The sequence below is a fragment of the Chiloscyllium plagiosum genome, chromosome 18, assembly GCF_004010195.1.
Source record: "Chiloscyllium plagiosum isolate BGI_BamShark_2017 chromosome 18, ASM401019v2, whole genome shotgun sequence".
NCBI classification, from domain to species: Eukaryota; Metazoa; Chordata; class Chondrichthyes; order Orectolobiformes; family Hemiscylliidae; genus Chiloscyllium; species Chiloscyllium plagiosum.
Genome location: NC_057727.1, coordinates 498018 through 511726, shown reverse-complemented (window position 1 = coordinate 511726; position 13709 = coordinate 498018). Strand labels below are relative to the sequence as shown.

Sequence of the window (13709 nt, the reverse complement as noted above, 5' to 3'; positions counted from 1 at the left end):
AACTTTTTCACACCGAGGGTGGTACGTGTATGGAATGAGCTGCCAGAGGAAGTGGTGGAGGCTGGTACAATTACAACATTTTAAAAGGCATTTGGATGGGTATATGAATAGGAAGGGTTTGGAGGGATATGGGCCAGGTGCTGGCAGGTGGGACTAGATTGGGTTGGGATATCTGTTCGGCATGAACGGGTTGGACCGAAGGGTCAGTTTCTGTGCTGTACATCTCTGACTCTGACTCTATGACTTTTGATTTCAACAGTGAGAGCAAAGATAGATTTTTATTCTGGTGGTGGGGTTCGGGGTACTGTAACTACAAAGCAACATTTGTCAAACATTTCTTATTCCGTTATGGGCATTAAGTGTGACAGATTGGAGTTGTGCACCATTGCATTTGTAAGAAGTTATTCATGAATTACTCGGGGACAGCACAATTGCAAATTACCTTAAACCCATACAGCTGAGAGGTAAGCAGGAGAAGAGAATGGTTCGATACTGAAACATGTAGAGGGGCAGGGGGTCCCTGGAGTGCATGTCCACAGATTCCAGAAGGTTGCAGGGCAAGTAGACAAGACTGTTAATACTTGGAATATTTTCTTTTCTTGGCTGTGGCATAGTATTTAAGACATGGGAGATCATGCTAAGAATTGGAACATTCAGTAGTTCAGTCTCAACTAGAATATTGTATGCCATGACCAGAAATTAACTAGCCATACTGGCTATGAGAGCAGGTAAAACTGGTTAGGAATCCTACAGTGAGTAACTCACCACCTGACTCCCCAAAGCCTGTCCACTGTATAAGGCAGGAATTCAGTGGCTTGCTCCCCATTTGCCTGGATGGGGCAGCTCCACCAACACTCCAGAAGCTTGACACCATCCAGGACAAAGCAGTTGCTGGATGCAAGCATCCACTCCTTCAGTCATCAATGCTCAGTAGCAGCATTGTGTACCAGCTACAAGGTGTACTTTAGAAATTCACCAAGGCTTCCTGGCAACTTCCAAACCCACACCCTCTATCATCTAGAAAGACAAGGGCAGCAGATACATGGGAACACCACCATCTTCAAGTCTCCCTCCAAAACACTCACCAACCTGACTTGAAAATACATCATCAGTCAATGTTGCTGGGCCAAAATTCTGGAACTCCCGCACCAGTGGCATAGTGGGGGCCTTGGCACCAAATGGACTGCAGTGGTTCAAGAAGGCAGCTCATCCCCACCTCCAGGGCAACTAGGGGCAGGCAATAAATATTCACTCAGCCAGTGATGCCCACATCCAATTTTTTAAAATTTAAATACAGGCCTGTTCAGGAAATTGTAGAAAAGACATGACTCCACTAAAGAGATTACAGCAGAGATTTGTGACGATGTGTCCGGGGTAGAGAATTTGTTATGAAGAGAGATTGGTTAGGTTGGTACTGATTTCTTTAGAAAGGGGAGGCCAAGGGGAGATTTATTTAAAATTGATGGCCTGAGGTTAGGGTGGGTAGTAGACAATTATTTCTCTCAGTGGGGTCAATAACTAAGGCAGAGACTTAATGTAATTGCTTGAAGGATCATAGGGGAATTGAGCGATCCTTCCACCTAAAGGATGATAGGCATCTGGAACATACTGCCCGAAAGAATACTAGAGGCAGAAGCCTTCTCTGCATTTTAAAAAAAACTCAGATGTGCACTTAATTGCTGTAACCCTCAAGGCAGTGGACCAGGAATTGGGAAGTATTGGCAGACTTCTTCAGTCCGCAGTCACTAATGAGTTGTATCTGTGCTATAAGATCTCTAACATTAGGGGGATAATTGTGTAATGTTTTAACAATGTCCTGTAACCAAAATGGAGATGATTCAATCAGATTGGTGCCTGTGACATTAACAGCCTTTGTCCACCTTAAGCTTGGCACGGTGGCTCAGTGGTTAGCACTGCTGTGTCACAGCGCCAGGGACCCAGGTTCAATTCCATCCTTGGGTGAGTTTGCACATTCTCCCCCTTTCTGCCTAGTGCTCCAATTTCCTCCCACAATCCAAAGATGTCCAGCGTAGGTGGATTGGCCGTGCTAAATTGCCCCATAGTGTCCAGGGATGTGCACACTAGGTAGATTAGCCATGGTAGGTGCAGGGTTATAAGGATAATATAGGTGTCTGGCTGCTCTTTGGAGGGTCAGTGCAGACTCACTGGGCTGAATGGCACTTCCTGAACTGTGGGGATTCTGTGGTGATCTGCAGAGGTAAAGTTGAGAATCTAAAAGTGCAGAAACGTCCCAATAATTCGAATAGTCGACCCTCTGAGCACCACCAGCCCTTGTGTGGCAGAATCTGCAGATCTTCTATCTCCAAAGGCAGAGTGAAACCAAGTGACCTTCAATCCTGAGGTCCTCCCCAAAAAGGAAAGAAGTTATCCTGCTCCACAAACTTAGAGGATTCCTGGTGAAATCCTGCTATGGTATGTTCGAAGCATTCAGCTCCTTGAACCTGTTCTGCCATTCACTTAACTGATCTGTAGTCTCCATTGCTGTACATTCTTTGCCCAATAAAAGTCTTCTGATACAAAATAGAAATTGTTGGAGAAGCTCAGCATGTCTGTCAGTATCTGTGGGGAGAAAGCAGAGTTAACATTTTGTGTCTGGTGACACTTCAGAACATTTCATTAAAATCTTCTGGTCTTGGGTTCAGAAATTTTTAGTTGTGGAATTGACTTCAGGAAATCTGGAAGATATTGTTGTCCACATCACCCAAAACAAATGTTTGAATGGACATCAACTAATGTAGTCTTGCTTTGGAAAGCTAACAGGCTGTTCCTGTTTTTACAATGCAACATATGGAGGTGGTAACTGAGTGTGGTGCTGGAAAAACGCAGCAGGTCAGGCAGCATCCAAGGAGCAGGAGAATCGACGTTTCAGGAAAAAGCCCAAATCTCCTCTATAACATTCTAATTCTGTCTACTACTGTGCATTTTCTTCAGTCAGTGATTAACAGTTGGGCCACACAACAGTAATACCTTCCAGGAATAAAGTCAGAAAATACTCAATTGATGTCTCAGCATCTTTGGAGAGAGAAACAAAATTAATATTTCCGGTCTATTGCCTTTCATAAGGTATTGTGTTTTTGTTTGAGATTCTCTGTATCTGCACCTTTTTTCTGTTAATTTTAATTTCCATGATACTTAACTAGTTCTAGTCTGTGAATTTCATTGGAATCTGAGTGGGAGGGACAAGACATCTTTGTACCATCCTGCTACTCCCCAAAAACGAACAGGTTTTGTGGGCTGTGCCACAGACTTGGGGTTGGTGGAATTTTTAAAAAATTCATTCAGGGGATGTGGGCTAAGCTGCCATTTCTTGCCCAGCCCTAATTGTCAGAAAACAATTAAGATCCAGTCGTGTTGCTCTGTGTCTGCAGTCACATATAGACCAGTCCACACAAGGATAGCAGTTTCCTTCCCTGAAAGACATGAGTGAACCAGATGAGGTTTTCCACCAATTGACAATGGCTTCATGATCGTCAATAGACTTTTAATTCCTGGCTTCCTTTTTTTATTGAATTAAAATTTCAAAACCTGCAGTGGCAGAATTCAAACAGGTATCTCCCCAGAAGGTTAGCTGGGTTTCTGGAATAATAGTCTAGCATTAGTACCATTAGCCCAACGCCTCCCCTTAACCCTAAGCTTTGGGTGCCTTGTCACACAAGAATCAACTACACCCATGCCCTGGCTTTCCTGTGAACCTGGGACCTGTTCTCACGCGGTTTGGTTTTCTCTTTAAAGCATGAGTAGCCTGGGATATACAAAGTTTGCAATATTTTCTCCCAGCAATGGCCACAAACTGTTGAGATTTCACATTCGTGCTTTCAATATTAAAGCCCAATTTCTGCCCCTGTACCGGGAATAACTCCATTATATTACCTCTGGTTCTTCAAAGCTGCTGCTAATTCATGTGCAGGTGGGAAAGGCATGGATCATAGAATTCTTAGTGTGGAAGCAGGCCATTCAGCCCATCGAGTTCACACTGATCCTCCGAAGGGCCTCCAACCCACACCCACTCCTCTACTCTATCTATTTCCTGCGTTTTCCATGGTTAATCCACCCCACCTGCACACCTTTGGACTGTGGGAGGAAACCTGAGCGCCCATGCAGACACTGGGAGAATGTGCAAATTTAACACAGTCACCCAAGGGTCAAATTGAACCCGAGTCCCTAATGCTGTGAGGTACTGTGCTGCCCCAAGAAATGAGGGCTCGGCCAGGATTTGAACCCAGGACCTCTCTCATGTCTACAATGTACAAAGTCGTAAGTGAGCATCATACCCCTAGACCAATGAGATCTTGCTGGCTAGTTTAGTGAAGACTGTATGATCCTGTTCTGTGATAATGTGTGCCATTGTCCCCTTTGTGTTGGTTTTTTTAAGAGAAAAAGTTAAATTGTCTTGGTTTTTCCTGGGAAATTCCATGTTCACATCCTAAGATTGTTTTCAAAAATGATCTTGCTTTTCATAACTCAGTCACCCATCCCATCCGACACCACTACATCCAACCCATGATTCCTGCTTCCCTTTGACCTGTTTCATTAGTTTCACTGCCAGCAGTGCTCCAGCTGTCTGCTATTTCTGCTCCAATCTCTGTGAGGGTACGTGTGAAATGCTTCATCACACGCCCTGGGGGGAGGCTACTTGAATGTTGAACCAAAAAAAATGATAACACAAAATCCTACAAGAGGTCAGTCTTTCAACTTCCTTTTAAAAAGAAGTTAAGAAACTTCATCAGACTTCTAAAGGAACACCTAATATGTTAACCTACCTCCATCTTCCTTTATCCACCATTGGCCACATCTCCAATAGCAATCATCCACTGTTGGTAAACTGTTACTGGATCCCCGATAGCAGGGATCCCAACACCAAGCCCTGCAGAACACTTCTGCAATAGCATTCCATTTTCGAGGGCAGGCATCAACCGTTACCCTTTGTTTCCTGTTACTAAGCCAACTCTGGCTTCAATTCAACACATTCCCCTGTATCCCATGGCTTTTATATTTTGAATGTGGGACATTGTCAAATGCCTTACTAAAATCCATGTAGACAGCATACACTGCACTATCCACATCAATCCTCCTCCTCATTTCCTCAAAGAATCCAATCAAATTTTTAAGGCATGATCTTCTCTTAATAAAACCATGCTGACTCTTTCTGACTAGTGCATGCTGTTTTCTGATCCTCAGGATTGATTCTAACAATTTCACACCACAGAAGTAAGGCTAATTTTCTTTTTAAATAACGGAATTACATTTGCATTCCTCCAGTCCTCCAACACCTCACCTGTGTCTAGCGAAGATTTGAAAATAATGCCAAGAGCTGCTTTGATTTCTCCCTGACCATCCCCAACATCCTAGGGCCAGTCCATTTGGCTCTGACAACTTATCCACTTTCAAGGATTCACATTGCCCCTCTTGGATTCTATATCACATTATCCCTTTCCTTTATGAATGCAGATGAGAAATACAGAATAGAAAGAGGACAGGCCATTCCCACAAGCATCCTGATTTGGGCAATGTTGCATAGGTAGTCATTTCCTTCTGGCACCTGGCAAGTCACTGTCTAGAGAATGAACAGTGTATGGTTTTGGAAGATAGGGTGTTATATTCAAGGAGAACAGAGATGTCTCCCCCTTTGATCACTCTTCTTAATTTACCTCTGAGATTAGCAGGCAAGCGCAAGATCATTCAATGGCCCATTAAAGCATGTGTTTAATGTTTTTATATACTATATAGTTCACATTAACTTAATTGCAGTGATTGTTGAATGTATCTTTCCTGTTGTGTTTGCACCGTTCTGTTTCTCTGTTTAGATGCATTGTCTCATGTGATAACTTAGACAAGCTAACTTGAGAATAGTGCTGCTTTTTAAACTGTTCAAATTTGTGTGGGTTGTGGTGGGGAGAGTCTAAACCCAACTGTTACAAAGTAAATTTGCAGCATTAACCTGGAATGCTTTATTTGTTTTCTTCATTACAAGAAACTATTCTCAAGTGTGTTTATCTCAAACTTAGTCCAAATACTTGCTCCGAGTTCATCAATTGCAACTTGGAATGTGCAAAATGTTCTGGGGTAGCAACTTACATGGACTCCCTGGTTCAAAACATTCCCATCCATTTAGTATGGGCTATTTCAAAACTATTCTTTTAGGAAGCCATTATTTTCTCTTCCTATTTTCACCTAATCTCTGTCAAAGCTAACACACACGAATACTCAAGCCTACAATGTAATTGTGAATTGTCCAACCTCAGACCCTTCCTATTGCCGTACACACTGCACATATCTATTGCAAACACACCACAAAAATGGAGCCAGCTCCACATGTATTGCCATCTGCTCATTTGCATGCATCACTATCATTTCACAAATCTACAGACATTTTTACCAGCTTTTCCTAAAATACAAGTATTCAACCTATTGTTTTGTTCTACTCTTATTGTCCCAGAACCTCTTGCACATCTCTAGATTACTGCACCAAAGGCAGTTTTGCATTTTATCAGGAGCTTGAGTTAGAGAAGGCCTGTATTGCATTGTTCTTTTGCGAGAAGCTGATGGGCGTTTCCACAAATCGCAGGCTTCTCTAATATGGCAGGAGCTGGAGGCAGAAGAGACTGGGGAAGAGGGACCACGCACACCAGGCAGGCATAATCAGGGACTTAGGCCTCTGCAGTCTCGGATCCACGAGGATTTCTCAGGAACTCAGCTTACAGACTACTCAGACCAAGACTGCATCCGCTATTTTGTTCTCAGCACTTTAGCTGCAATACTAGCTCTCTTTGTAAATGTCCTGTACCCTCTGATCATCTAGGGCACGCGGAAGACAACAGCAGAGGACAGAACTGTTAGTGTACACAGCTGACCAACAGCTAATCGCAACACCAGTCCTTCATTACTGCCCAAAATGATTCCCCATGGTGTAACCATTTCCTTTTGTAGAATGTGACAAACTTGCCCTGAAAGTACTCCATACTTTGGAGCATATCTGACAAATTATTAATTTTTTAAAAGCAATAAAGCAAGGGATAAATCTCAAATTGTATGTTCCATCTATGGGCTATTTAAAACTGAATAGTTCCAGGTAGTGATAACTTTTTTTATTGCTCGTTAAACCTACTTTCATTTTCACTCTTAACAAATGAAAAATAAAAGTTTAATACTGGTAGTCTTGGACCTCTGACTGTTGTTTGATCTTAGTGTCTCTTTAATTATAAATTATTTATTTATGAAGAATTTCCAGTTAATTCTTAAAAATAAGCCCTCAAAAGCAATGCACCATTTTGATTTTGGAAATATGACAAACGTAGTCAGCAAGCTGGTTTGTTTCTGCTGCAGAGATACTATGATGCAAGTATGAGGTGATCCAAATCTCTCTTGTGTAGCTGAAACTACCAAACCAGTTTAATTTCTGGAAAGGGAGGAATGTTACAGAGACAGATGACTCGAGTTGGCTTCAAGCTATTACTGGCAGCAAGAAGTCATGCAAGTGGTATCCGTATGTCTTTCTGTACCTCACTCTCTCTCCAAACCAGGACAATGGGCAGGGAGAAAAATAATCTTAAAATGAAGAGGCCAAACATTTTAAAAGTCAGAATGAGAAAATGCAATTTGATTGTACAATGTTTCTGTGTAGCAAGTTAGCATCACCCATATAATTCCATATTACCCTTCACAATTGAAATTTGTTGACTTTATCTTTACAATGTTGCAAATCTAAGACTTGATTAGGATTATAAATCCTGTGTTTGTTCATGTGATGTTGCTTTATAAAAATTTTTCTAAGATTGTACCTGAGATGATTTCGCAAAGGCTGAATGTATTATTTTGTCACTAAAGGTGGAAGTGATGAAGGGATTCCCCACCACAGATTGTACATTTCTTTTAAAATTGAAAACATTGTAATGTTAATATTTGAGATGTAAAGCTGGAGAATTTAAGCTCATTTGCAATTTTGAGTACTTGAAGATTCATTTTATCATACTGACACTTGAATACATCAGCTTGAGATTTTAAGTATGGTTTGCAAAATTTGCTGGTGTAGTTTTAAAAAAAGAAATATAATAAATTTTTATTGTACTTTTTCAGCCGATTTTTGAGTTGCACAACACTCTCGACTTTTTTTTTGTCCTAAATCTTGGCATCGATATATTTGCAGGCTTCTAGTCAGGCAGCACGGGGAGCAGAGCAGGAGCCCGAAGAAGCTCCCCAGCTGAGTCCGGACTCGGTGTCTGACTTGTTCACACGTCCTGCGGACCACTGCACTCCAGCCTATGGAAACGTGGAAGAAGTAGACTGATGATTGGTCTGATCATGGGGACTGTGTATAAACTGCATGTCGCAGCAAGATGCCTGGCACTTTGGACACAAAAAAAATCTGTACAACCCCCAACTCATAAAACTAATTTATTCTCCGCCCCTTCCTCCCCCACACCACACCTTCCTTCCCTCTCCCTCTTCTCTGGGTCCTTGAATTGTAGCCCGTAGAAACGAGGATTGATTTGTCTTGGTGCTTTTGTATTGTTGATGCCATTCTGAGGTGAAGATGCTGCTGAAATGGGTTTTTAAAGGTGATGTGAACAAATATATGTGATGACGGTTCTGCTGCCATTGTGCATATTATGGATTATCAAGTACATGGATGCACACTCAGTTGTGGCAAGAACATCTGCATCACCCTGTTTGCAGTTGTACCTCTTTTTGATTTTAGAATCTCTCTCCAAATCCACTTTATGCATATAGAAAAAAAGACCTTGGATGTGTACAGCATGATATCCTGAACCTTAAAAAAAAAGCAATGGAGAATTGTTTTTGTGTCGATTGCATGTTAAGGTGGTAAGTAATGAAGGAGGAGCTGTGCCAGGAGTTTCATGGTGCTCATCAGCGTCTGTGAGAACCACTGGACTCATCTCTGGAATAATATGCTTGATGAGGCAAATCCTGTTTCTGAAGTGGAGGATGGTGGTGATGAGAGGATGTATGAATTGAATGGTCTTTTGGGTGAGAATAGTGGAGTGGGTTTTGTTTTTGGCCTTTGTTCTGCAAGCAGTTACGTTTTGCATAAAAGCAAATCCCATCTTTTGAAAATTGAAATTTTATCCAAAGCTCCCTTTAAGGCTCCCACCTTTGTTTGGTCCCGGGAATCTCTCGTGTTGGAGGCACTGGGCTTTGTGTGCGTACATGTTTTTCCTCTGCTGCATTTGGGATTAAAAAATGGATTTTAGGTTCTCACAACAGAGTGGGCTCTGTATCTGAACGTACCCTCCTGTTAATTCCTGCATGTTACAACAAAGAATGACGATTACTGTAAAACGTGAAAATTCAATTTGGATCATTTAAAGATTCCTTGCAGTGAAATTACCCAGAAAATTGAATTTATTGTGTCTAGTGTTTTAAAGATCCTTGCTAGAAGTTGGAAATTCATTTCTGGCATGCCTCAGGTTGTGATTTGAGGGTGCGAAATGTACTTGATTGAAAGCTGCAGCCATACAAATTCTTTGTAAATTTTAGTCTCAGCTGTTTGGAAGATTAGGAATGGAATGAACCTTTTGCATCCAACAAAGGCCACAGGTTCAGTAGCTCTTCAGTTCTTGCACACTCAATTGTCAATCCAATGTCATTGCATTCGAGATTGGACTTGAGCAGGAAAAGCGTTTGAGGGTATTAGGAGCTAATGCCCTCCCTCACCCTCAGACAAAACCAGTTAAACCCACACACCACTGCATTCTCCCCAAAGCAATGAACAATACCTCTCATGGTGCATGCACATCATTCATTGCAATCCATTTGATGGTAAGGAAGGGGTTAAACTTTGGCGGATGAGACATACCTTGTAAAGATAGATCAAGCTGAACCATTTTACCTTCGGTAGAAGGTGGAGTGTCAAAGTAACTGAGGTTTTTTTTTGTTGGTAGCAATAAACTTGTCCTTGTGATTAATCGTTAACTTTGATTTATTTCTCATAACCCACAGTTGAAGTAGTTGGCAGAATTACTAGAGAGGAACAATCAGGGAATCCCGAGACATGGAATAAATCTAGTACAAGATCGAATCTGACACCAGGGCAAAATATTCCAGATACTGCAAATCTGATACTTAGCTGGTCTGACAGTGTTTGTGGAGAGAAAAGTGGCCAATCTTCAAATTTATCATGGATTTTTCATCTTTTACAGGTAGACTTTTCATTTAAGCTGGCATTCTACTGTATTCACGTTTCTAAACCACCTCATGCTCATAAGGAGACCGGCAGTTAGGTCAACCACAATATTGTGAGCTGTAGTCAGGTAATGTGATGGTAGCCCCAGTGTGAACAGTCACCATCTCAAAAGTGAAGAGTATTCAGGTTTACACTGCTTACTTCCCACCCTAACTGGCAGTCTCATTATTTCACACTTAATCAACAAGTACCTGTTGGGCTTAATCATCTAACGCAGCAGATCACAGCTACAGAACTCAGCTTTGCCATCCATTGTAAATGGTGAACCAGGCGTGTACGTTTTGCTGTTCTGATATTGTGTACAATATGTGACCCTATCATCTACCAGATCCAGAGTTGTAGGAACTGAAAACTTGTTCATAAAACCTGGTTTGGTACTAGGGTACCTACTCACTATCCTGGTGCACTTGTCACCTTAGGTTTTCAGTGCTGTTTGGCTCTCACCAGAATTCAAATTTATCTGATATGTTGCTGAATAGGAATAGCTAATGTTACATCCCTAATATCAGTGCAGTGTGATAATACAGTTAACTTGAGGGCACTTCTGAAGCAAGGAGTGAAAAGCAGGGATATTCCTAGACTTTGTGCATGTATTGGGTGAGGTGTTGGGTTGGTTTCGATTCACTGGTGAGCTTTGGCATTGTTTCAAAAGACAAGAGTAGTCCCTAATAAGTTAACCTTTCAAGGAGTGGCAAAAATAGTCCTCCAACCCTTCATTCCCCCACTCCATTCTCTTCCTTCTCCCCCTGCCCCCACTATAATGCTCCCCATGTACCTATTGCACCACTGACAACTTGCAGCTCCCTGTAGCTTGGAGCAAATTCCATTGTAGGAATGATCAGTGCCGGGCAAACTATTATATGCTGCAGAACTGTATTTTTTTGTTTTGGTAATCAGTCAGAAAGGACTCCCGGTATCAGTTCAGCAGAGAAAATGTTTTAACCTGTGGCTAGATATCTTTTGTAGCTTTTGTCGGATAGTAACATAATCATCATCTCCTACATGGATTCCACGCGGATGCAGCCCGTGATGAGAGCAGTTTTTAAATGTTGGTGTGTGACCAGCTCTTTCTCATATGCATCATCCTCCTCACAATGGTGAACATTTGTCCTTGACAGCCTCCATTTGATAAGTTCACTCTAAGGCAAGGTTTAGCTTTTTTGCACAGTCTTGTACTTGTGTCCCGAAATACATTGTTTAGTTCCTGAATGTATGGCCTCATCTTTCAGCTGAAGAGAGAGACTCAATTGAAAACCTCATCAGTCATTTGGAAGGTACACAGTTCACATCACCTTTAAGCAAATGTTTGTGTGTGAATTGCTGAATCACAGGCTGATTTGGCATTTTTTTCTTTCTTTTCTGATATTATTTGCTCTAAAGACCCTAATTCTTGCTTTATTGAGTTGCTTTCCTATTGAATGATTGATTGAAATGTATTTGCCAACATATACTGCGTACGAAACTCCAGTGGGGGGCCTTGGATTCGGTCTCAGTGTTCAGACCTAGTTGGTGCACGCATTCTGTTTTGGTGCTTGGGGCCAGTGGATCCATTTAAGTCTAGACTTGGTGAGGTTATCGATTGGATGGAGGGGCCGTATAAATCTGTACAGAGCTCATGACCTGAACTGGTCTGGGCTGAGTGGCACGTATTGAATTTGTCCATTCCCACCAACTCCCCCTCAGGATGCTGACAACATTTGACTATCCTGGAGAAGGTATCTGAACCACTGCACTCTGTGGTGAAGGTGCTGTCACAGTGCCAATAGCCCTGAAGTTCCAAGAAATGACTGTCTCCCCTTTCCACTGAGCTAGGGAAAGCATTCTGAATATTCCATGTGCTGCTGCATGGACATGACAACTTGGTGAAAACATATTGGGACTCGATTGTGGTTTGATCACCATTCTCCTATTTCTCTGACCTTGCTAGTCACTTATAGTCATTGAAAGCCTTCCTGAATAATCATTCATGTTGAGGCAGCAGCTTTTGGGGGAAGAGGGCAGATGACAAGGCAGAGTGGGGTTGGTGGAGTGGAGTCAGTCACTGTGGAGTTATAATGCCAGCTGAACTCCATTTCAGTGGGTTTGTTCACAATAAGGGACAGTGAATGAGATGCAACCTGCTTTCCTTTGGTTCTAATTTTTAAAAATGCACATTCACTTGTGTTATGCTGTAATCACAGTTACAGAGCACCTTTTCAATCTTTTTTGTCCCCTGAAGACAGGTGACAGATACTGGGGATAGTTCACAGCAAAGGACTGGGCCAATACTGACACTGTTCCTGAAGTGCTACTTTTTTTTAAATCTAACTAAAACGTTTCAATTTGAGTTCTTTGAAAAGGAAAATGAAACTTTGTGGGCTTGGTTTGTGTCTCTCTTGCCTCCCCCACCACCCACTGGACTTTTATTATCGGTTTTCCCTGCCCATGCTTGTTCTCTTTATCATAATCCCCCCCCACCACCACCACCTTCTTTGTTTTGTCATTTTCAATCTGTCACTTACACTCTGTTCCCTGGTTTTCAATCTTCCACCCATCCCACTCATGCCTTCTGATTTCGGATTTCCCCTCAAATCCAGCCCCAACTTTGTTGCAATCTTTGTTTTCTGTCACTGTCTTTTAAAACAAATTTGTTGTGAAAGTGAAATGTTTGCATTTCAGTTTGTTAATTTTACCTGAATTAAAAACAAGACAGTTTCGTTTTTGTCTCATTGGCTGCTGTGCTGAATTTTGTTGGTTTTTGTTGTGTTTTCTCACTATTTTTAAAAACCCGTTCCAGAGGCGCAGGTATTGATGGGGGGTGGAGTCTGGGGGGGGGAGGTGGGGTGGGGTGGTGTGTGGAAGAAGGCTTTACCACATTTTTCACTGCTATTTGCCTGTGGCAAAGCTGAAGTTGCCTCTGTCAGGGACAAAGTTAAAAATCACACAACACCAGGTTATAATCCAACAGGTTTAATTGGAAGCACTAGCTTTCGGAGCGACGCTCCTTCGTCAGGTGAAGGAGACTACAGTGTTAATTTTTCCACAAAGCAGAGCAGCCACATTCCTGGACTTGCAGCAAAATCCCAGCAGACAGAAGCCAAATAATAAACTATTCCAGTGCTTCTGTGCAGCTTCCCTATAATCCAGCCTGTAAATGCTAAATCCTGCTTTTTGTTTATAATTAGATGTAATTAAAAACACAGACCTTTTAAACTTCCTATTTCTCAATACTGTGCTCCATTAGATTTGTTCCTTTCCAACTCGTTTCACTTTCCCACTGTTGACTTATGAATGCTGTTCCTTTGATTATTTTTCTTTCCACTTATTTATTTTTAATCTTCCATTCCATTTCTTCTCTACCTCTTATTCTTTCTCCTACAGTTTATTTTTTAAAGTTACTGTTTGATCTTCCCTGACCAACGTCTATCTTAGAATTATAGGAGATGTGAGGAGGCATTTGACCCCTTAAGCCTGTTCAATACAGTCATGGCTAATCATTGAGTTCAAG

The 13709-nt window shown here is 41.8% G+C and overlaps 1 protein-coding gene across 7 annotated transcripts in view; it reads left to right on the top strand.

Annotated features, from left to right (window-relative positions):
• Positions 1-12927, top strand: part of usp19 (ubiquitin specific peptidase 19) — a 173697-nt gene extending 160770 nt beyond the window's left edge. For 5 of the 7 annotated variants that reach the window (XM_043707547.1, XM_043707546.1, XM_043707543.1 and 2 more), the window contains one exon: positions 6587-7046. In XM_043707547.1, the coding sequence (XP_043563482.1) occupies positions 6587-6820 (234 nt within the window). In that variant the 3' untranslated portion in view covers positions 6821-7046. Of the gene's footprint in view, positions 1-2952; positions 3085-6586; positions 7047-8164 lie in introns of those variants that run through there. The other 2 variants (XR_006314249.1, XM_043707548.1) reach the window with 2 other exon arrangements.
• Positions 12928-13709: the final 782 nt, after the last annotated feature.